Source organism: Phocoena sinus, chromosome X (genome assembly GCF_008692025.1).
Source record: "Phocoena sinus isolate mPhoSin1 chromosome X, mPhoSin1.pri, whole genome shotgun sequence".
In the NCBI taxonomy this organism is placed as follows: Eukaryota; Metazoa; Chordata; class Mammalia; order Artiodactyla; family Phocoenidae; genus Phocoena; species Phocoena sinus.
In genome coordinates this window covers 74,204,626-74,227,606 of record NC_045784.1, presented here as the reverse complement: position 1 = coordinate 74,227,606, position 22,981 = coordinate 74,204,626, and the positions used below count along the sequence as shown (strand labels likewise).

General features: G+C 35.5%; 1 protein-coding gene across 2 annotated transcripts in view; it reads right to left on the bottom strand.

Moving 5' to 3' along the window:
• Positions 1–8,494: 8,494 nt before the first annotated feature.
• The window catches only part of DACH2 (dachshund family transcription factor 2), a 654,283-nt gene continuing 639,796 nt past the window's right edge, over positions 8,495–22,981 (bottom strand). The window contains exons 11-12 of one of the 2 annotated variants that reach the window (XM_032619765.1): positions 13,297–13,343; positions 8,495–8,990 (exon numbers count right to left, since the gene is read on the bottom strand). In XM_032619765.1, the coding sequence (XP_032475656.1) occupies positions 13,339–13,343 (5 nt within the window). In that variant the 3' untranslated portion in view covers positions 8,495–8,990; positions 13,297–13,338. The remainder of the gene's footprint in view (positions 8,991–13,296; positions 13,344–22,981) is intronic. The other variant, XM_032619764.1, reaches the window with a different exon arrangement.

Here is a 22,981-nt window from a genome sequence, read left to right as displayed (position 1 = left end):
CCAGGTCTTAGTTAAATGTGCTCCCCCAGAAACATTTATTCCCACCCGCCACCCCAATATCACACAAAACAGTACAATTATTTGTAAGGACTGTAAGGTTCCTGCAGACAGGGTCCATTGCTACCTTATCCATCACCACATCCCAGCATACAGCATAGAGCTCCATAAGTATTTGTATGAAAGACTGAATAGATGCATGGAAGAAATGAGTGAATATATGGTCTATTTTGGAGGAATCTGAGTCTTTGCATAAATGGGCATATTAAACATTTAGAGACCCACACCAGGAGATTCTGAATGTGACAGGAGATTTCAACCAGCCAAAAGGTAGGTAGGGGAGAATGGACATAGTTAGAACCAGTCACAGAAACAGTAAAAGTTATAGTTGCCTGCTGGACATAGAAGGAAGAGTCAAGCAAACTGAAATGCTGGCTTCCATGCATGTTAACCCATAAGAAAAAGTAATTACGATCCTGAATCATGAAGAAAATATAAATTAGGCCTTAGAACATGTGGAAGTGAGACATATATGGTATATATGTGATTGCTTTTTCCTCTATTAGTTCTCCCGCCAATATTTTAATGTTTAAAATAATGATTTTAGTAAATCAAAACAGTAGAGTTTGGCATAAAAAGAGCCACATATATCAATGGAACAGAATAGAGAGCACATAAATAAATACACACTTATATGATCAATTAATTTATAACAAAGGTGATAGGAATATACAATGAGGAAAGGGTAGGTTTTTCAATAAAAGGTGTTGGGAAAATTAGACAGCCACATACAAAGAATGAAACTGGACCACTGTCTTACACCATACACAAGACTCAACTCAAAATGCAGTAAAGACTTGACTGTAAGACTTTAAACTATAAGATTCCTAGAAGAAAACATATGATGAAAGCTCCTTGATATTTGTCTTGGTAATGATTTTTTGGATTTGACACCAACAGCAAAAATAAAAAAAGTGAGACTACATCAAGCTAAAAAGCTTCTTTATAGCAAAGGAAACCATCAAAAAATGAAAAGCAACCTATGGAAAGGGAGAAAATATTTGCAAATCACATATCTGATAAGGGATTAATATCCAAAATACATAAAGAACTCATATAACTCAGCAAAAAACAACAAAAAAACAAACTATTTGATTAAAAAATGGTCAGAGGAACTGAATAGACAGTTTTCCAAAGAAGATATCCTAATGGCTAACAGGTACATGAAAAGATGCTCAGCATCACTAATCATCAGGGAAATGCAAAACAAAACCACAATGAGATATCTACCTCATACCTGTTAGGACAGCTATTATCAAAAAGATAAGAAATAGTACAGTGGAGAAAGGACAGCCTCTTCAATAAGTGGTGCTGGGAAAACTGGACAGGTACATGTAAAAGTATGAGATTAGATCACTCCCTAGCACCATACACAAAAATAAGCTCAAAATGGATTAAAGACCTAAATGTAAGGTCAGAAACTATCGAACTCTTAGAGGAAAACATAGGCAGAACACTCTATGACATAAATCACAGCAAGATCCTTTTTGACCCACCGCGCAGAGAAATGGAAATAAAAACAAACATAAACAAATGGGACCTAATGAAACTTCAAAGCTTTTGCGCAGCAAAGGAAATCATAAACAAGATCAAAAGACAACCCTCAGAATGGGAGAAAATATTTGCAAATGAAGCAACTGGCAAAGGATTAATTTCCAAAATTTACAAGCAGCTCAATAACAAAAAAACAACCCCATCCAAAAATGGGCAGAAGATCTAAATAAACATTTCTCCAAAGAAGATATACAGACTGCCAGCAAACACATGAAAGAATGCTCAACATCATTAATCATTAGAGAAATGCAAATCAAAACTACAATGAGGTATCATCTCACACCAGTCAGAATGGCCATCATCAAAAAATCTAGAAACAATAAATGCTGGAGAGGGTGTGGAGAAAAGGGAACACTCTTGCACTGCTGGTGGGAATGTGGATTGGTTCAGTCACTATGGAGAACAGTATGGAGGTTCCTTAAAAAACTACAAATAGAACTACCATATGACCCAGCAATCCCACTACTGGGCACATACCCTAAGAAAACCAAAATTCAAAAGAGTCATGTATGAAAATGTTCATTGAAGCTCTATTTACAATAGCCCGGAGACGGAAACAACCTAAGTGCCCATCATCAGATGAATGGATAAAGAAGATGTGGCACATATATACAATGGAATATTACTCAGATATAAAAAGAAACGAAATTGAGCTATTTGTAATGAGGTGGATAGACCTAGAGTCTGTCATACAGAGTGAAGTAAGTAAGAAAGAGAAAGACAAATACCGTATGCTAACACATATATATGGAATTTAAGAAAAAACAATGTCATGAAGAACCTAGGGGTAAGACAGGAATAAAGACACAGACCTACTGGAGAACGGACTTGAGGATATGGGGGGGGGAAGGGTGAGCTGTGACAGGGCGAGAGAGAGGCATGGACACATATACACTACAAATGTAAGGTAGATAGCTAGTGGGAAGCAGCCGCATGGCACAGGGATATCGGCTCAGTGCTTTGTGACTGCCTGGAGGGGTGGGCTAGGGAGTGTGGGAGGGAGGGAGATGCAAGAGGGAAGAGATATGGGAACATATGTATATGTATAACTGGTTCACTTTGTTATAAATCAGAAACTAACACACCATTGTAAAGCAATTATACCCCAATAAAGATGTTAAAAAAAAAGATAAGAAATAAGTGTTGGAGACAATATGATAAAAAGGGAACACTTGTGCATTTTTTTGTGGGAATGTATAATGGTGCAGCCACTATGGAAACCAGTATGAAGTTTCCTCAAAAAATTAAAATTAGAACTACCATATGATTCAGCAATTCCACTTCTGGGTATTTATCTGAGGGAAACAAAAGCACCATCTTCAAAACATACCTGTACCTCCATGTTCATTGCAGTATTATTTACAATAGACAAGACATGGAAACAACCTAAGTCTTCATCAACGAATTAATGGAAAAAGAAAATATGATATATGTATATAATTCAGCCATAGAAAAGAAGGAAATCTTGCCTTCTGGATGGACAACTTGGATGGACCTTGACAGCATTATGTTAAGTGATAAAAGTCAAACAGAGAAATACAAATACTGTATTATCTCACTTATACGTGGAATCTGGAAAACTTGAACTGGTAGATACAGAGAAAATATTGGTGGTTGACAGAGGTGGGGGATGGCAGGTAGATGAAATGTGGGTAGGAGATCAAAATATCAAAACTTCCAGATATAAGATGAATAATTCCTGGGGATGCAATGTACAACATAGTGACTATAAAAAGTAACAGTTTTAGCTGTTGGGAAAATTTATTTATGGACCACAGCTTGTTCCCTGTCAAAGTCTAATTGTGTGGTATTACTGTTAGGCAACCCTTGATTTCCACCTAGAATGTGTTCAATAGTTTCATTGGTGACTGTGTTGTTCCTAATGAAAAATACATTTTCCCTATCCATCTTGTCATTTACAATGTTTACCTTCTAAAACCAACAAAAAATACAATTAAACCAATTGGATATCTGATCTGTAGATAGAACAATAAGTCATTTAAAACTCCCAGTTACCTATCAAATCTAGCAGTCTTGTCCATGGGAAAAAATCAGCCTTATGTTGAGTTCTATATTAGACCTAAAGTATATAGAAACCAGTGTATCTTTAGCAGCAGGGTATGGAATTATTTATTTCCCATTTCAGGTTACTGAGTGATGGAAGCAAGGAGTTTCATGGTCTGTGAATGTTTTAGAGGCCCTGACTTTGGGGTTAGCCGGGACACAGAAGTACAGGTGGTAGGGGATGAGCAAGAGTTCATTGGGAGCTTGTCTTCTCAGGTGGTACAACAGTCTACATCTACGAGTAGCAAAACAGTGAAACCTTCAATAGTAGGAAAGGAGATGAAGGAAAGGTGGAGCTGTTTTCATGCACTGTTATGCTACTTAGAATTCAAGGGTTGCTTGTATTAGTAAAGGTGAAAGAATTAGGTTAATTGAGTCTTCAGCTGAAATGTCTTATTTCAAATAAAACTCAGTTTATAGCTTATGATTTTTTTGATGTTTGTAGAAGCTTAAATCCAAATATTAAATCTTACCAAGAACATATTCTTCATATTGACTGACCCACAGGATACCTGATATTTTCACAGTTAACTGATTTTAAACATCTATGGAAATTAATAGTGAGTGTGTCATCCTTAATTACAAAATACTGCTTACAAATTAAAAATATGTAGAGGAAAATATGAAAGTATTATTTTATGGCTTGTAACTGTCTCTCTTCCTGTACCATTAATTCAATCCATCCATTCAATCCATTTTACACTATTCTCAGATTAATCTCTCAAATGGGTTCCTACTATGTGCTTATTGCTACCTATTCAAGGTGCTCTGTAATTTAGTCCCATCTTAACTACCAAACCTTATCTCCCACTATGGTTGGACAAGATTCTGTGCTTCCTCTTAGTGGATTCCTCACTGTTTCATGAATAGTACATACTGCTCCAATTTTTTTCTTTTTTTTTTGATAAGGATGTATTTATTTTAAACCATTGCGTAAGATTCAGCTTACATGACTGTTTTTGAATTTTTTATTTTATTTATTTTTTTATACAGCAGGTTCTTATTAGTTATCCATTTTATACATATTAGTGTACATATGTCAATCCACTACGATTTCTTACTCTCTGGCTTAGCAGGTGCTGATCTCTTATCTTCACCCACCCCCAGTCCTACTTGTTCTTTAGTGCTCTATTCAAGTTTCATAATGACTGCCCATTATCCTTTCATATAACATGTTCTTTCTCCTTTAGCCTTTGTACCATGCATATTGACATTTAATTATTTAGCATTTATAGTGATTTCTAACTATTTATAACGTAAACCCTTTAACTCAGTTGGAAGTTGCTTTAACTCTATTGGAGTTTTTTGTTACATAAAAATTATATTTTCAATGTTTGACATTGAATGGCACCTAAATACTTTCTTTTAATTTTCATTCTCCCCTTTGACTAATTAAGATAGATTTTTTTTGTGTGTGTTCATGTTGCTTTGGAATTTCAAAGATCTTCATTCACATTCTGCTAATCTCAGATGCCATGGCAATCCAAGAGTCAAGCTCTAATGTATTTTTTTATTTTTAATTTTATTTATTTATTTATTTATTTTTTGCGGTACGTGGGCCTCTCACTGTTGCGGCCTCTCCCGTTGCAGAGCACAGGCTCCGGACTCGCAGGCTCCAGACGCGTAGGCTCAGCGGCTGTGGCTCACGGGCCTAGCCGCTCCGCGGCATGTGGGATCTTCCCAGACCAGGGCACGAACCCGTGTCCCCTGCATCGGCAGGTGGACTCTCAACTACTGCGCCACCAGGGAAGCCCCCAGTATTTTTAAGCATACATTTTACCCAAAGTGTTTTGACTCGTTTTATTAAAAAGAATCATCCAAAGGTAAAGAAATATTTTCTCCATCATAATATAAAGAATTATCATGGCACGGCCTGAAAAGTTCATTAGTTGAGTTCAACTTCATCTATGCTTATTGTAGTGCATACTGGTCACCATGGCTCTCTGATTAAAGTAAGTGAGAGAAGTTGTCGATAGATTTATTTTAAAGATTTTAATAAATATGCCTGATATACCAGACAGCCTTACCATTGCTAAATCAGTACATTTGCCTTTCTGCAATTTCTGCCTCCTGTACTTCTAACGTATCAGGGCTTAAAACAGGGTCCCAGGTCTGTATTCCCAATTCTATTATTATTTAGTTAAAAACTAGAAACTTTAGAGAAGTATTGCAATATACTTAGATAAAGTATAAAAAGGGGAAATCTTACATGGCTAGCGGAGGCCGAGAAAGGGGACTTTTTATTTAAACATTTAAAGAGCTGAGATTCAGAATTATCATCAACATTTAGGCATTTTATGTTTGAAATGACTACCACCCTACCCAATGATAATCAACTATCTTTATACTTGACTTTACTTTTGTATTTAATAATTTAGCTGCTCATATACTTCAAGGGAGAATTGAATCAGGTGAAATTTTTTAAATGTCCAAATTCAATTTCAATAATTCATTGACAAAGAAAAGAAGACATGTTTTGTGTGTATGTACTGTGTGTGTGCACACATGCACACACATGAATGCAAAGAGGGATGAAACTATGCTTATTCATTTTCTAATACCTATAATATCTGATGGACTTCTATCATTTTAAATAAGGAGTGACTAGCTATGTGTGTAATTGGGGGTGGCTTTCCTTCAGCAAGTTCAAGTTGAAGTGGCAAAATTTTGGTTCAATATCAGTTTTGACCTTTCTAATACTGAGAGCTGGCTAACAAATACGAGCTCTGTGGCATTATAATTGTTCAAATAATTGTAATTGTGTGCCTACCCTTGAGATGTCAGGCAATTGATGGCTTTTGAAGACGCTTCCACTAATTTCCTAATCTAACATTCTATTATAAGTTATTCTTTCTTTTTTTCTTTCTTTCTTTTTTTTTGGCCATGCCCCACAGCATGTGGGATCTTAGTTCCCCAACCACGGATCAAACCCTCATCCCCTGCGTTGGAAGCGTGGAGTCTTAACCACTGACTGCCAGGGAAGTCCCTGTAAGTTATTTTTGCAATGCTATTTGCAGAGACACTTTTTCCTGAGTAAGAAGGCACAATGTTGGTGTTTGTTGGTGGAGGGGGCCTTCACGACCAAATCCCTTGGGGTGAATTTATACATGTATTAGTTATCTGGGAAGAGTGACAACAGTTGGATCCCCCAAAAGGTTAGGTGCTTCTCTTATCCTAGGATTGTATTTATATATGAAGGTACTGTGAGTAGGTGTGGAGGTGAGAGCAGTTGTGTTCTCCCACCATTACTCCACAAGCAGTGAACTTGAGATCAGAGTCCCTTAAGCTTGTATGAGACTGATCCAGCTCATCTAGCCATAGTCTCAGGATGAATGTAATCTGTATGTTTTCCAAAGAAAGTGCAAGGGCAATGATGTAAAAGTGATCCTCCCAACCCTAGAAGACAGTCTATACCTGAGAAAGAATTGACATAGTGTGAAACCACTGCCCTGCAATGAAGGAATTCCTATCCTATACCCAGCTTCTTTTCTTAAGGTTCTTATGTTGTTGGAAGAGGAAGGAAGAAGTGAGGAGGAGACTGTGGAAGGGTGGTCAAGGGTTTGCTTTGAAATGGCAAGCAATCCTATCCCAGGAAACATGGTGGTGCAGGATAGGTTTCACTCCAGGTAATTATCTGGCTCTTTCTTTCCAGATGGGCTAATTAACTGGGCTCCAAATAACCAGGAGATTCCTATAGTTGCACCACTTCTCAAGTCCCAGTTATCTATGCAACCCAGAATCAAATCACTCCCATCAATGTTAAGCCAGTGTGGATAAGTTATAGCAGATGTGGCTAAACCACAGATAGTATTGGGCACCTGGACCCCTGAGAGTTGGGCAGCTAATGGCACAGACCTCCTCTGGTCATTGCATTAAGCTTTAGATAATGCAACCCTGAATATCATATGATTAACTATTTGGTACCCTGCTTATTGTGCTATGGTGGGGACAGGGTACACTACCAGAGAACACCTGTTTAACCAACAAAAATCCTTAGGAATATTTCTCCTCTAGAGCAGAGGAAGAGCTTTAGCCTTTTCAGGACTCTTAAAAATTCCATAAACAAGGATGATGATGAGCTGATGGTGAGAGGAAATATTTGTGGAAGAAAGCAGTTTCCAAACAGAAGGCCTACAGTCTTTGGCCAGCTAGAAGCATTTTGGGATACAACACAACTTTTATAAGAAAGGGTGAGGAGTGGAAGTGGCACTGCACAGAAAAAACTGTGGGTTCCTTGGTGAACCAGAATTTGGGTGACCTCCAGGATATTAGTGGAAATGAACCAAGGAGAAGGTGAAGACAGATTAGATAAACTGTAGGGCAGGGCTCTGGTTTTGGCTTATCATTAGGCTATTTTGTTCACTTGCTTTCATTTTTCATTATCCTATAATGACTATTTGGAGGTAGAGGGAGACCTGGATTTTCTTTGGGCCCAAGTAGATACATGCCCTTCATATTTTCATTCACCACTGAAAACGGGAGAAACTCTTTTGAAATAATAGATATTCCGAAAATATTTTCCAGCTGTATTCACCACATTTTTCCTGCTTCCCAATACAACCCTTCCCCCTGAAAGCAGGTTTACTAAGCACACACAGCCAGAAAAAGGCAATGTCATGTGCGATTCAATAAGAACAATTGGAGACAATTGTTTCAACAGGTGAAATGGAATAAGATGCATGTTCATATTTGTTTAGAAATAATCAAACCAGAGGAAGCTTTGCAAACATGTTCTTAGTTCTTATATTTTGATTTGTGCTCTGACTCTACTTCAATAATTACAGTTGGCAATTTGAAAATAAACACTCAGTTCAATTGACAAAGTCAAAATGTTTTTATTTTGCTGAAGTTTAGCAAGTACAGTTTTAACAAAGAAGGTGTACTTTAACTTAATATATGGTAGAACAGAGAAACCATACATATGTTTCTAGTCTCTAACACACTACCGCATTTTTTCCCTTTAAAGACAAAAAGCTAAGCTGAAGTGAGCATAGAAAAGCATCAAATATGGTCAAGTTACTTTAGTCATTAGGATTTAGCTCATATTCTTAAATTGGTCAATCAATTGCAAAAACAGAGTTTACGTCATTGCTTTTAAAATGTACACACGTTCTTTCTTTAAAAAAATGTAATATAGATTGAATAACTGCTTCGGTAAACAAAGCTTTGCTGATAAACACAATTGAATTAACTCCATGTTGAATAGTTTCAGAGATAAACTGGAATCACAAGCATCTTCATTTATGTAAAGCCAGCGAAGACCTTTCAGGACGAATAAAACTGTTGTGCCATTGCTAAATAGTAATAGTTACCTCCTTTAAAAAAAAGAAAACAAGTTAGTTTTTCCGAGGAATAATTCTAATACGTACTTTAAAATACTAAACATCTATCTTCACAAACTTAAATGATCTGATGTTACAGGCTTGATTTAATATTGGTAAAATTTAAAATTTCTTAACACTTCTATATGTTAATGTGTCAGTTTTCAAAGATCCTTCAAGTTGCATGCTACAGCTCCTTTTTTTCTTTCCACTGCACTGAAGACATCAAAGACTGAGAAGACTCTTCATAAGCTATGATGACTATTGTTATCTACATTACTTTTCCTTTTGTACAGAATGTTATGTTTGAGATCCATATGGTTTACCAAAACAAGGAAAAAGGAATGTCTGGCTATGATCTAAGGTGATGACAGCTTTGATGAAACATTTCGTTTCCTCTCCCCAGGTTAACTGTCCATGTATACTGCATGAAGGGAGACAAGTTCTGAATATCATTTTAAACACAGTGTTTAGTGAAACTGGTATCTATTTAAATATGGGTAATCAAAAGAATCCATACCATTCTAGAGTTAGAAAATATTTGATGGTGTGGGTAAAAGTTATAGTTGGAAACAATTTCCAAAAACAATTCCACCTCTTTTTGTCCAACTTTCCTCTTTTCCATAGCCATGGCTTATAGCCCCAGTCTCTATCCAGCTACCTCATAAAAATTTGCTTTTGGTGACAAAAGCGGAACAAGGAAAGAAAGTGTCGATGATCAGTACAAATCCATCACCCAGGCTTAAAAAACACTTAAAGTCTATGTTTGTATCATCTTCACATATAAAGGAAAATACATTATCATTGTTGGACTGATATACCTCATCTAAAATATTAATTCAGTCTAGTCAAAGCTTAGCACTGTCAGGAGGAAGACATACCCCTTTAATGTATAAAATCTTTAAAATATTTTTTTTCTGTGTCAGAGGTATTGCGAGTCAGTGGAGTTTTCTGGATAATACCTCAGAACCAAAAATAAAGATGTGGTAAGGTAATAGAAGAATAAAAGAATGTGGTTCTATGTTAGACCACCTGGAGGTTCAGACTTCATTAGAGGGCAACCAGGCATTTTGCCTAAGAGCCCATGGAATTCACCTGAACTTTTCCAGGGAAGAAGAAAACAAAGCTTGAATTTGGGGAAACTGTGTAGTAGTCTGTCACCCCAGAGAATTGCTCAGACTCCTTTGCGGTGTCTGAGATTTTTATTCTGATAAAATTCACCAGATAGTTGCTTGTTTTCCAGTCTACCTTGTCCTCTGTATACACAGCCTAAATGTCAAAAGAAAGCTCTTCAACATCAAATAGCAGACACTCATTTTACCAGAATTGAAATTTATACAATATAGTTAAAACTTAAATCATGCAATACAAATTGAGAACATTACAAATTTGAAAACAATGGTAAAAGTAACATCCTGTAAAAAAAAAAAAAGGTACATAAACACAGTAACAAATGGCAAAAAGCAATCACCATCTTCCTTTAGAAAAATGCAGTTTCTGAAAAATCGCCCTCCTTTATTATGTTTAATTTTTGTCTTTGTTAAAAAAGACAAACATTTGCCCACACCCTTCATTAAATGTGCCAGTTTATAAGGCCTATCAGGAAGTGTTTCCACAGCAGTTCAAAAATCCAAAGAAAAACTAGGCCAGCAGAAGACAGTATTAGTATGAATCAATTTTTCTACTTAGAATACAATAAGTTGAGATTTCAAAGTAGTTAAACTTTTTTCTCCAAATTTAGAGGATAGTAGCAAAATAGATTCTTGTATAGCATGCTGTACAACGTTGACACAGATTCTGTTACTCTTTTACATATGCCAATACTGTGATCATATGGAAGGAGCCAATATTGACCTGCTAACTGACACTGATCCTTGGAGCAATCTCAAAGTTTGCCACATTTCAATTTCAAAATGCATTTCGCCTATAATATGAGTGATTTATCATTTAGTAGTAGCTGTCAAAGTAAACTCCTAGATAAAACAAAAACATCTGGAACCATAAACAGAGCAGAGCAGTAGTTGAATTTTAATCCAAACCTGGCATGCTCACTTCATTAGGAACAGGAAATAGCTAATTAGTAATTGAATGTTTCATGTTTTTAAAAGGTTTTGTACTTGAGCTCCAAACAGAGATGATCTAATATGCATTCTGGATGTAAACAAGATTAAAGATCAGGAAGAGCAATGAACAAAGCCTCTCCAGAGGAATGTTAGGGAGCTTGGGAACTTACAAGGAGTGACACACACTGACATTTCAGGAGAGCTGGCAGGGTTTATTGCTATAAGATACATCAGATAAGTAAAAGGGGGATTCAATACACACAAATGTGACCATTTAAAAAATAAAATAGAAGGCCCATACAGTCCCTCGCTTAGCACAGCACTGCCTGACATGGGCATACCCCATGGCACAGGAGTCTGGTGTGTCCTCCTGCATACAGGAGATGAGCCTCTGCTGATAAGTTATCTTTAAAGGGTCACACCTGGTTGTTACAAACTCAAGTAAGTGTGAGACTTGCCTTTTGTGGTATATATCTGAAGCTTAAGAAAAAAAAAAAAGCTAAAATCAGGCATCACAAAGAAGGCAGGTATGTAGAAAAAGGCCAGAAGAAAATGAACGAGGATTCCTTATAGTTCAACCAAAGTCAATTAACATACCTATTTTTAAAAAGATATTTATTTTTCAGTAACTTAATTAATTTAAAAATGCTGTTCAATTTCCCCTATAGCTCAATATATCCTGTTTGACTATCAAATAATGAGACGTTTCTGGATGTTATTTTTTAAGTCACACCTCTTTGTTATTCAATTCAGGTATTTGATATTAATAAAGTTCTAAAAAATTTTATTTGCCTCGGTCCTTCGCCACAACTGATTTCTGATTTGGCACTATTTCACTGAATTAGGTTAAAGCAACATACCTACTCTACACAGATAGATCTTCTACAGTATGTAGAGAGAACCAGAAGCCGTAGAAAAAATTCCTTCAGAGCATGGAATGACTGGAATGTCACACTGATATGAATTAATGTGATATTTTAAAATGTGTAGGGAAGCTGGGCATTCCAGTAAAAATTGCATGTACTGCCACAGGGAACTGATTATTGGAGAATGGATAAAAACTCAGTTGGACTTTTGCATAGGATGAGTGATAATTCTGTCACAGAATTTAATTCGAGGGCAGATGTAAAAATAACACAATGGATTAGGTTTTGCTTGGTGTAAAGAGGGCACTTTAGGAGGGGAGTTACTTTTTTTGATCACTAGACTACCATTTAGCACATTGGAGGCATGAAAATAATGATGACAAGTATTTGCCACCAGCCTTTGGCCAGGTCTCCATTAAGTAAACAGTTAAAAATATTTGAGGCCATTTCCTGGGCAATTCAAGCCAAATGACCCATTGGGTTCTAACGACTGGAACATCTTAGGCATGTGGCCATTTCTAGACCAGAGGGTGAGCAGTAGAAAATATCCATGATGTGACTGACCCACCATATCTGCCTTTCTCCATTCTTAGGTGTATAGATTTTTCAGTCTGTTTGCTTGTTGATAGCTTAATGAAGAGGAAACAGTATTGGAGATGGAAGGAGAGCAGAAAAAAATAAAAGAGGTATTTTTAGTTGCTTAGGTATGTGTTTTTATCATTGCCTTCTTTACAGTAAGGAATATGCTAGTAGAAAGGTGTTAAATGACTTGCTCCACCATCAACAAATCAAAGGAAGAACTAAGTGTGGTAAAACCTACAAACTAGAGCTCTCCATATTTCCTTAGAGAACTGTACAGGCAACGTGTTTCTTTCAGAAAGGTGATCTCCAAAGCAAGGCTAACAAATATGGATCATTTGCACAAATGAATTACCTCCTCACGTTAATGCCTGTTAAATCTCGGGTCAGCCAAATATAAAGCTATTTCATAGTAATCACAGCTTAAAGTAGGTGTGTCTGCATTTTAATTTCTGTCACAGCATTTAGAAATAGAATTTTCTATGTCTTAAAAATTCTTCCGCCTACTTACCCCACTAGGATGCTCTCTGGTTTAATGTGATAATGTTTATGTAGCACTATGAACTCCATGGAAGAAAGGGGTTATAGAAGTGTAAAGTATCAAGTTCAATCATCATTACGATTATCCCCTAAACACTTGTGAAGCCCATTCTCTAACACATTTTTCCTGTACGTGCCAGGTTCTAATTATCAGTAATGAACAAATAGTAATAGATGGTTCCATATTTTAAGAATCTGAGTATGAATTTTAAAGAATTACAGCACTAGATAAGCAGGTAACTGCTACAGCACCCTATTCGTGCCTATGATCAGTTGGAGTTCCGGCATCAGTGTTCAGGCTGCACAGAAAAAACAATAAAACCGGTCAAAATTTCATTCCAACAAAGAAAATCCAAAATCTACTTAATGAACTTCACTAAAAACCACAAATTGGCTTTATAGTATTTTGCTGTGCTATATATGTTCAATATTTGAATAAATCTGTGTGTAATAAATGTATTATTTTATTACACATATCCCTTAATCATATATTTATTGATGTGGGCCTCGTTCTATTAAAAACAAAATTATACAAAGGTGAGCAAAACTGTAGATTTACAGTAATTTGAAGCTTAAGCAAATTCTCTGGGTGCGATATTAACAATATAAAAATGGTGTAAATGATATTTCCTAACTCTAAAATATGCTTATGAGCCTCTTGTGCATGTTCTACTGCTTTACAACCTGCAGTGAAATGCATGACCAGCTTAATAAGCAAGCCATTTAAAAAGGTTTTTTTTCCCCCTTCACAGTCTAAAACATGAGTAAAGATCCACACCGTTTTCTCTGAATCAAAATCTTTGTTAATGATTGCAATTTCCTTTCAGGGTGAGATTTCCTTCCCTGACAGGATGATTATTTAAAAGTAACTTCTCACTATTTTTTGAAAACTACAAAGAAACATGTCTATAACATTTTTGAAGGCTTAAATTTAAGTTTAGAAAAAATTACATTTTCTACCCAGAGCTCATATTTCCTTCCAAGTGTTGCGTCACCACTAATTCACTTATATAAACAAAGGGATTTCCTTAAAAACTACTAGGCTTCATCACAGGCATACTTTGAGCTATCAAACCTTTATTTTGGTGGGTAGCTAACTTATTCTTGAACAGATGCCAATATTTTATAAATGATTTCTCCTGTTAAGTATTATGCTTTCTGTTTTCTTGAAGTTGCCTAATTAGTGATATGTTTCTAATTTTCAAATGGGCATTATGTTATATGGCACTAAATAAGATCACATTTAAAAGTCATGTTTTCCTGACCTAAGAGAAAGAAAAAAAAAAAAACATGCTGATTAATGCTCCACTTTAGTCTTAGGTTCAATCCAAATTAAATATGCAATTATTTATATGAAGTTTACTTCAATTGTCAAACATGTTCAGAATGGGACATTCTCAAATCAAATAAGCAACAGTACTGAGGTTAGTTGGGGGTCCAGTTAGATATTAGTACAGTAATATAAATACAGTGCTTCTAATCTGTGAGTAGGAAAAGTAGAACTTTGCAAGATAGGGGCAGATAAATAAAAGTATAGCATTTTATTCCTCTTTCTCTAGAGAAAAGCATTGTTTTAGAGTCATTTTTCAGAAAGGTCTAGTGCTTATTATTTTTTTTTTTTTTTTTGCGGTACACGGGCCTCTCACTGTTGTGGCCTCTCCCGCTGTGGAGCACAGGCTACGGACGCGCAGGCTCAGCGGCCATGGCTCACGGGCCCAGCCGCTCCGCGGCATGTGGGATCTTCCCGGACCGGGGCACGAACCCATGTCCTCTGCATCGGCAGGCAGACTCTCAACCACTGCGCCACCAGGGAAGCCCTCTAGTGCTTATTTTTATAATGTAGCACTTATTCAAAAAAAAATGGAGGTTTAGTGAAAATAATAACCCACTTAGCCTTATTAGCCTTAAAAAATTTCGGACTTATACTTTAATCAAAACAAAGACCACTAGAGAATGGACTTGAGGATATGGGGAGGGGGAAAGGTAAGCTGTGACAAAGCGAGGGAGTGGCAAGGACATATATACACTACCAAACATAAAATAAATAGCTAGTGGGAAGCAGCCCGATAGCACAGGGAGGTCAGCTCGGTGCTTTGTGACCACCTAGAGGGGTGGGATAGGGAGGGTGGGAGGGAGGGAGATGCAAGAGGGAAGAGATATGGGAACATATGTATATGTATAACTAATTCACTTTGTCATAAAGCAGAAACTAACACACCATTGTAAGCAATTATACTCCAATAAAGATGTAAAAAAAAATAAAAATAAAAAAGAATAATAATAAAAAACAAAGACCAGTACAAGTCGATTTTCTTTGTAAATGGTATAATAATGGAGTATCAACCTCTCTCACTTGCATTTAACTCACTTTGTTTTTGTGAATTAATTCTTTAATATACGCTTTTCTCTTTTATTTACTCTCTAGTTCTTGTAAGAAACACCCTAGAAAGGGATATGGCTATCTTCCTATTCTCATATGAGGGTAAAATATAAAAATATATTTACCACAACTGTACACAGAAGAACATATGTTTTAGAGATGGTTTTATATATTAATTATATGTCAATTATTTCACCTTTAATAAAATCTACATATACAAACACAAATGTTAACTTCATATGTATTTTATAGGGCATAGTAATAATAATATACTGTATTTATACTTGTCAAAGAGTATGGATCTAACTTATTGACGAGGAGGATTAGGCAAATATTACTATTTTACTAAAATTAAGGGAGAGAGAAATTGAATGACTTCTCAGTGTTAGTTAACTGAGTTAGCCAGTTAGTAACTGAGCAACCTTGACTACTAGACTTCTTCCCATCACTTCACTGTGCTTCCTATAGACCAGTTATAAAACAGCAACAAAAGTGCATGTGTTCAATACACAGACCTGCAAATTTTGAGCTATACTAAGAACTCTAGAAATATGTGAACTCTACTTTCCAGCTGGGAGGAGAAAGAAAGGGAAAGGAGAATAAATAAAAACTAGTATTCATGGAATGCTATGTTAGGAGCCATACTAAGTCATTCTAAGCACTTATGTCATATGTAGAATGCCATATTCTTTCACTACTTCTTGTTGTAGATGATGTCATGGTAAAAAGAAGTAAGCTACTTACGTGCTATGTCATTGCTGTAAAAAAATCTAGGGTCGTTATCACCTACCTTCCATAAGTACAGTTACAAGATGGATTTGTAAGGTCAAATTTACTTGAGATTTGTACAGGATGCATATTGGAAGTATTTTAATGTAATAATTATTTTTTATTTTTATTATTGAGCTGTAACACAAGTCTTTCATTGGCTGTATGTAATGCAAATATTTCTTCCCAGTCTTTGACTTGTCTTTTGATTTTCTTGACATCTTTGGATGAACAGATTTTAAAATCTTTTATGAAACCCAATTAACAATTTTTCATCGTTAGTGCTTTTTATGTCCTTTCTAAAAAGACTTTGCCTAACCAAAGTTTGCAAAGATACTCTTCTAAGTTTTCTTCTAGAAGCTTTATAGTTTTAGCTTTTGTTTGTTTTCTTGCTTTTTAGCTTTTTATTTATTTATTTTTTTTGGCTACACCACTCGGCTTGCAGGATCTCAGTTACCTGACCAGGGATCGAACCCGCACCCCCTACAGTGGAAGCACAGAGTCTTAACCACTGGACCGCGAGTAAAATTCTTAATGTAATTTAAAAGTAGAACTATGTTCTTCTTTTTATAACTTTTAGCTACTCCTTTTGTATGCTGAAATGTTAGAAAAACACTGTAATTTCTCAATTCAAAGTAATCATAAAATTGAATCAAAATATGGAGAAAAATGAAAATGAGAGTAATGGAAAAACATTAAATGTTAATTTGAACAACGTTAAAAATGACCACATCCAACATTTCCCATAGAAGGTTGAAATGCAGTTACCAAGAGATTGTAAGATTTGAGTTGCAGGTTTTGCCTCACTCATTTTATTTTAAAATTTTTAAAATATCTGTATGGGAGTATAATTGCATTACAATGGTGTGTTAGTTTCTGCTTTATAACAAAGTGAATCAGTTATACATATGCATATATCCCCATTTCTCTTCCCTCTTGCATCTCCCTCCCTCCCAGCCTCCATGTCCCACTCTTCTAGGTGGTCACAAAGGACGGAGCTGATCTCCCTGGCCTCACTGATTTTAAGTAGTTACTCACCAATGCTAAGATCAACATGACATTCATTTGTATTGTTTTAAAGAAAATAAGAGCACTTAAATTATGGGAGAATAGGGAAATAAAGAAGAAATGTTTATAAAAAAATGATGCTTTCTTAAAAGCTAATAGAGGAATTGGTGAAAGCATTATCCAAATAACCATTTGTATAACTGAGGTAAAGTAGATTCCAACTTAAATATGTGGATTACTACTGATGTTAATCTTTAAACATTAAACAAGTAAATCATAAACTTTGTGATTAACAGATTAAGGAATGTCAAGGAGGTCTGTAAAAAATTCTAAACAATGTTTTTCTTTAAATTCACTTTAATTTCCAAAATTGAATGTTACATGGCCATCAAAAATGAGAAAAAAGTTCCTGAGAGCAACAAATAAAACTTTCTGCTAATGGCCCACAGAAAAGAATCCTAGCCTAAAATTAGATAACTGAAAATCTGTTAAGGCCTCATTCCAATAGGGTGATGTGAGTTTAGCCACAAATAGAAAAGTATTTTTCTACTCCTACTTCAGCTTCTCTACATAGCTTTAAATAGAAAAGAGAGATTGCATTTGTGTAATTTTTGTAAGTATTACCCCAATCTATGCAAAGTTTTAAGGCAGAAGTGATTATTAAATTATAGTTGGCTTTAGTCTATTTTGGTTAATTAACTACAAACTGGAGAAGCCTTTCCCCACCCCAGCCCTGCTGCATTGTTTTGCATGGGAGAATATTAAAGTCTAGTTAAATATCCTAGCTAGCTTACTAACTATGAGAGATTTTTACAGATTTGGATTGATAATAATATTACCAATATGGATTGATAGTGAAAACAATGGGTAAGGGAGTTAAGATTCCTGTGTTTTAGAACCCATTACCAATAGCAAGCCAATTAACTTCTCTTGGGTTATTTTCCTACTTATAAAATAGGGGTTAATTATACCTTTCTTAAATATCACACAGGAATAATCCTGCTAGAGGATGTGTGAATTAAGAATGGGACAGGACTTCCCTGGTGGCGCAGTGGTTGAGAGTCCGCCTGCTGATGCAGGGGACACGGGTTCATGCCCCAGTCCGGGAAGATCCCACATGCTGTGGGGCGGCTAGGCCCGTGGGCCATGGCAGCTGAGCCTGCGCATCCGGAGCCTGTGCTCCGCAATGGGAGAGGCCACAACAGTGAGAGGCCCGTGAATCGCAAAAAAAAAAAAAAAAAAAAAAAAGAATGGCACAAAGACAAGTTCCTCCTTATGATGGAATATGTTACCAATGAGAGAGCTAGCAGTAAGCCTGGACTTGCAACATTTTATGGAATGGAACAAGAAAACCTAGCCAAATCTAAAAAGAAAAAATCAAAGTCTTCAAAGTGAAGGGAGACTGGGAGGAACTGGGAAGGAAGACATTTTGAATGGATTTATTATTTTGGTTTCTGGATCCAGCCAGGCCTGAATCTATCCTCTGAAGTGTCAGTTAAGTCACCCAATAAATTACCTTTTAAAATTAAGCCCCCCAAAAAAGAAAAATAATGGAAAAATCTCACCAAGTTATACAAATATTAGGTATTGTCTTTCCTTTTTCACTGTTCCAATTTTAGAATATCAATTCCTCATTCCAAGAGTGATAAGCATCTTGGCATAGAACCATCTCACATCAACATGTCAGTAATATAATAATTCTATTTTTAAGTGATGTGACAACAGTGGCCTATGATTACAGCCTTCTATGAAAATGCTGTCTGTTTTCTTAATTAAAACAGAGATGTGAAAGTGAAAAATAAAACTAAACTTTTAATTCAAGAAAGGCTTTCCTTTTGCATATACCTTAGGTGTATCTGGGTTGGTAAGTGGGATAGGGTGACTCTTCAGCTTAAAAAATTGTATTGCATACGTAAAGAGGATGAGGCATAAAGTGACTAAACAGTTATACAAGTTGAGTTAAACAACTCTTCCTATACTATAGTCAGAAAGACCTGTTAATTAATGAATTACCCCTGTAGACTGTAAAATGCTTAGTAGCAGAACAACCTATTGTTATTTTGTCTTGCAAGTCTCACTATCTTGCTGTCCCTACAACTACAATTTCATCTATTATGTGAGTGAGATATAGCTAGACTTGTAAGTCTTAGATCTGTAGATGAGATTTTATGTTATCATCATAATTAGCATGACAGCCTTTTAGTCACTGCAAATATTCTTTTAACAATGCAGTGGTAAGTGATGCAAGCCACTCCATGAAAACCAAGCCCTAAAGTATCAAGTAATGTTTGTCATATTCTCCTAAGAAAGAAATAGAAGCATAATGTGTGCTATAATCTGACAGGTATTTCACAGCAAAGAGGTATGACATGGGCTGGGAGGTACAATCAGTTAAAATAAAGATCCTGTGGAGGATGAAGAAAATGAGAGACAAATACTTCCTGGAATAGAAAGGAAAAAGAATGAGGCCATCTAATGAATCTTACAGGAAAAAAAATGTTGCTGCTTTAGAGAAAGATGTTAGGATTTTTTCTGTGGGGTGTGTGCTACAGCCTTTTCACACTCTATGATGGCAGTTGCAGTAAAGTTTCTTTGGGTGGTAAAAGTCTCCCTCTCTCAAAGGGCATATTTATGAGGAAAGAGGACCCACTTCCCACAATCCTTATAATTGCTGGCATGCTATGCATTTCTACTTTATAAGAGAACATTTCTACTTAACACTGGGAATATTATAGTGCCTATGTATATCTTTCAACACAAGACAAGACATTAAAGGGGAGGGAAATTAATGGTTATGAGGGCAGGGCAGGAAATAGTCTATAGAACCCCTAGAGAAAGATGTAAACCACACTCTGGTGGAAGTTAGGAGAAAAGTCTGTAGAGAAATTCTATCTGTTCTCCTTTTAGTTTTTCTTGTCATATCACATACATGGCAAGAAATCATATGTTGATTTCTCTTTTCCAGTCCCCTTACTTGCCCCTAATATCACTTTCCTTGCTATTTTATCAAATCCTGCAATGACAATCTTAGCCCAAGGGTAATTGTTTTCAATAAATACTGGTATGGCATCTTAAGCTCTTTGGAAAAATGTAGTTTTAGTTACCAAGTGAGCAACAAGGAGAGACGATAATGAGGTGTCAAAGGTCAAGGAAGGATAAACACTGTTCAAATTGATTTTGAGAAAAATGGATAAGAATATACATATTCATATATATTTCATAGTATAAATATATTTAAAATTCTATACTATAAATATATGTATATTAAATTACATTGTAAAATATGTGTTCTTATTAACATAGAGATGTTAAAATTGTGTCTGTTGCTTTTAGAGTCAAATAACACTTTAGTCACTTTGCTTTAATTCTTCAGTGGCATCTTCACCAAATGCTGCATAGATGAGATCATGGATTTTACATATCAGAACGGTAAGTTTATACTCTTTGAATAAGCTCCCACATTTTTTTCTGAACAAAAATGATTCAGAGGGAACAAATGGTTTAATACGTTTATTTTTCACATCAAATTTTGCTTAACTTTGACATGTAGGTTGGATTTCTTATCTACTTCTGGTGTGTTAGTATCAAAAAGAAGGGAAAATTATTCAAGATTCCACCATATATTTGAAAAAATATCAGATGAAAAATATATTCCAGTGTTAAACCATTTTGTGTAATTGTCAAGCATGTAGGCAAAAAAACAAATGTAAAAATTATTCAAAGATATTGACATTCCTCTTGCAAAAGCAGCTCCTAGTGTTTTTGTATTGTTTTGTTTTCTTCCCAAACACATGCAGTGGCAGAAATGGGAGTAATGTGTCATTGTGTGCCCTTGTACTTTATGATGTTATTTCCTCTGAACTTTTTAAAAAATTATTTTATTTTGTTACTAGAAAGTCAGTTCATGAAGGCTGTTATCTGTTTTCTAAAATATAGAAGTTTCATATTCTGGATTTGTTTTATCTATTATTATTATTAAGATGATGATATCAATTTTCAAAAACTAAAGAAACATGCACTGTACCAGTAGTCCCTAACAATGAAATATAGTCATACAAAAGTTAACTAAGGTATAAACATGCAAAAGGAGAAGTCTCCCTGTGATCATAAAATGATGTTATTTTCTGTTCAGCAGTTCATGCTACTGCTGTTCATGTTAATTAATTAAAGGAGCTGTTGCTGTAATGTGCAAACAGGGAATCTGAGAAACTGAGAGCGCTTTTAGGTCTCCAAGTGAAGTTAAGTCAATTCGGACACGGGCAATCAAAGGTAATGAAATCACTTGTCAGTGCTAAGCTTGCAAAAACTGTGAAGTTTGACTAGGGAGTAAAAGGATTATAATTAGATTTCCAATAAGATAATAACTAAATGGCAGAATGCAGTAAAGAGAAAATATTACTTTGTTAGCTAGTGGTACTGTTGTTCGGTTTTAGTTTTTATCAGCTCACTTGTTGTGCTAATTTAATTTGCTTTTATCAGCAAAAATGCACTACGCAAATGGTACTTGAATGTCATTTGCAAAAATCATTGATCTGAAGGTACACTTAATGACACCCGGTATGTTTATTTTATGTGAAACGGAGATTGATTGATAAGATGGTTGATGTTCTGTCTTGTGGGCCCCTAACTGAGTTATGGGAATCTATGTGGGAGGATATTAGTGTATATCCTTCACTGCCAGCAATAGTGGACACCGCTATCAGAGTGGGTGTGTATTCATTTTTTAATCACCTTAAAATATACAGGAGGAGTTGCTATCATAGACTGCTAAAATATAAGGGATACAGAAACCCTTTTATCAGAAAGTGATCTGTGCATGATACCTTGTCTGTCAAACATTCAAAGCATAAAAGACATAAAATAACTAACCTGAAGAGATTTAGAATACATATAAGAATCCTAGTACATGGGCAGTTTGTGGAAATTATCATAAAACTATATACGAGGTGTTTTTTTTTTTTTAGTTATTTTACTATTTATTTACTTATTTGGCCACACCACGTGGCATGTGGGATCTTTGTTCCCTGACCAGGGATCAAACCTGCACCCGTTGCATTGGAAACATGAAGTCTTAACCACTGGACCTCCAGCGAAGGCTCCTATATATGACTTTATTACTTCTAATCATGGCCAAGCAACATTCTTCCAAGTCCTCTTAAGGAAATGTCACAAAACGACTAACTGAATTTCAGAGAAAAAGCACTAAGGGAATAATAGATTTCTATCCAGCAGAGCTATTGACAATAGGAAAAGACTTCACTGATGCTGGAATTGTTTGTTGTGATGAAGATGAGTTGTGGAAATGGCATTGGATTGGCATGCATAAATTGAACCTCACAAACAATGCTGGGAAATAATCTTCCAAGTTAAAAATGGGTAACTGAGGGAAGTGAAAAAGATGAAAACAGTATCAAAATATGTCACAAAAGAAAGGAACGATAACACACAAGAGCAAAATTATTAGGCAGAATGGAAAATCAATGGTTAAGCTTGCATTTTGTTTTCCAAGCATAATACATTTTCTTTAGTTCATAGGTACATATAAAAGTAATCTTTTAATTCTGAACATCTTAAACAAAAAAGTAATATTATTAAGATTTTTTTGGTAATTATTTGAATTGATTGATTTGATGAATTATATTTAACTCTGATAATATTTTCTGGCACCTATTCCCCTGGAATAGAATAAATTGGTTTTGCTCATAAAATAATTTCTTTTGGATATTAAATTGTGACTCTACTCTCATATTAATAAAAGGCATTTACTCTAGTTTTTCATAA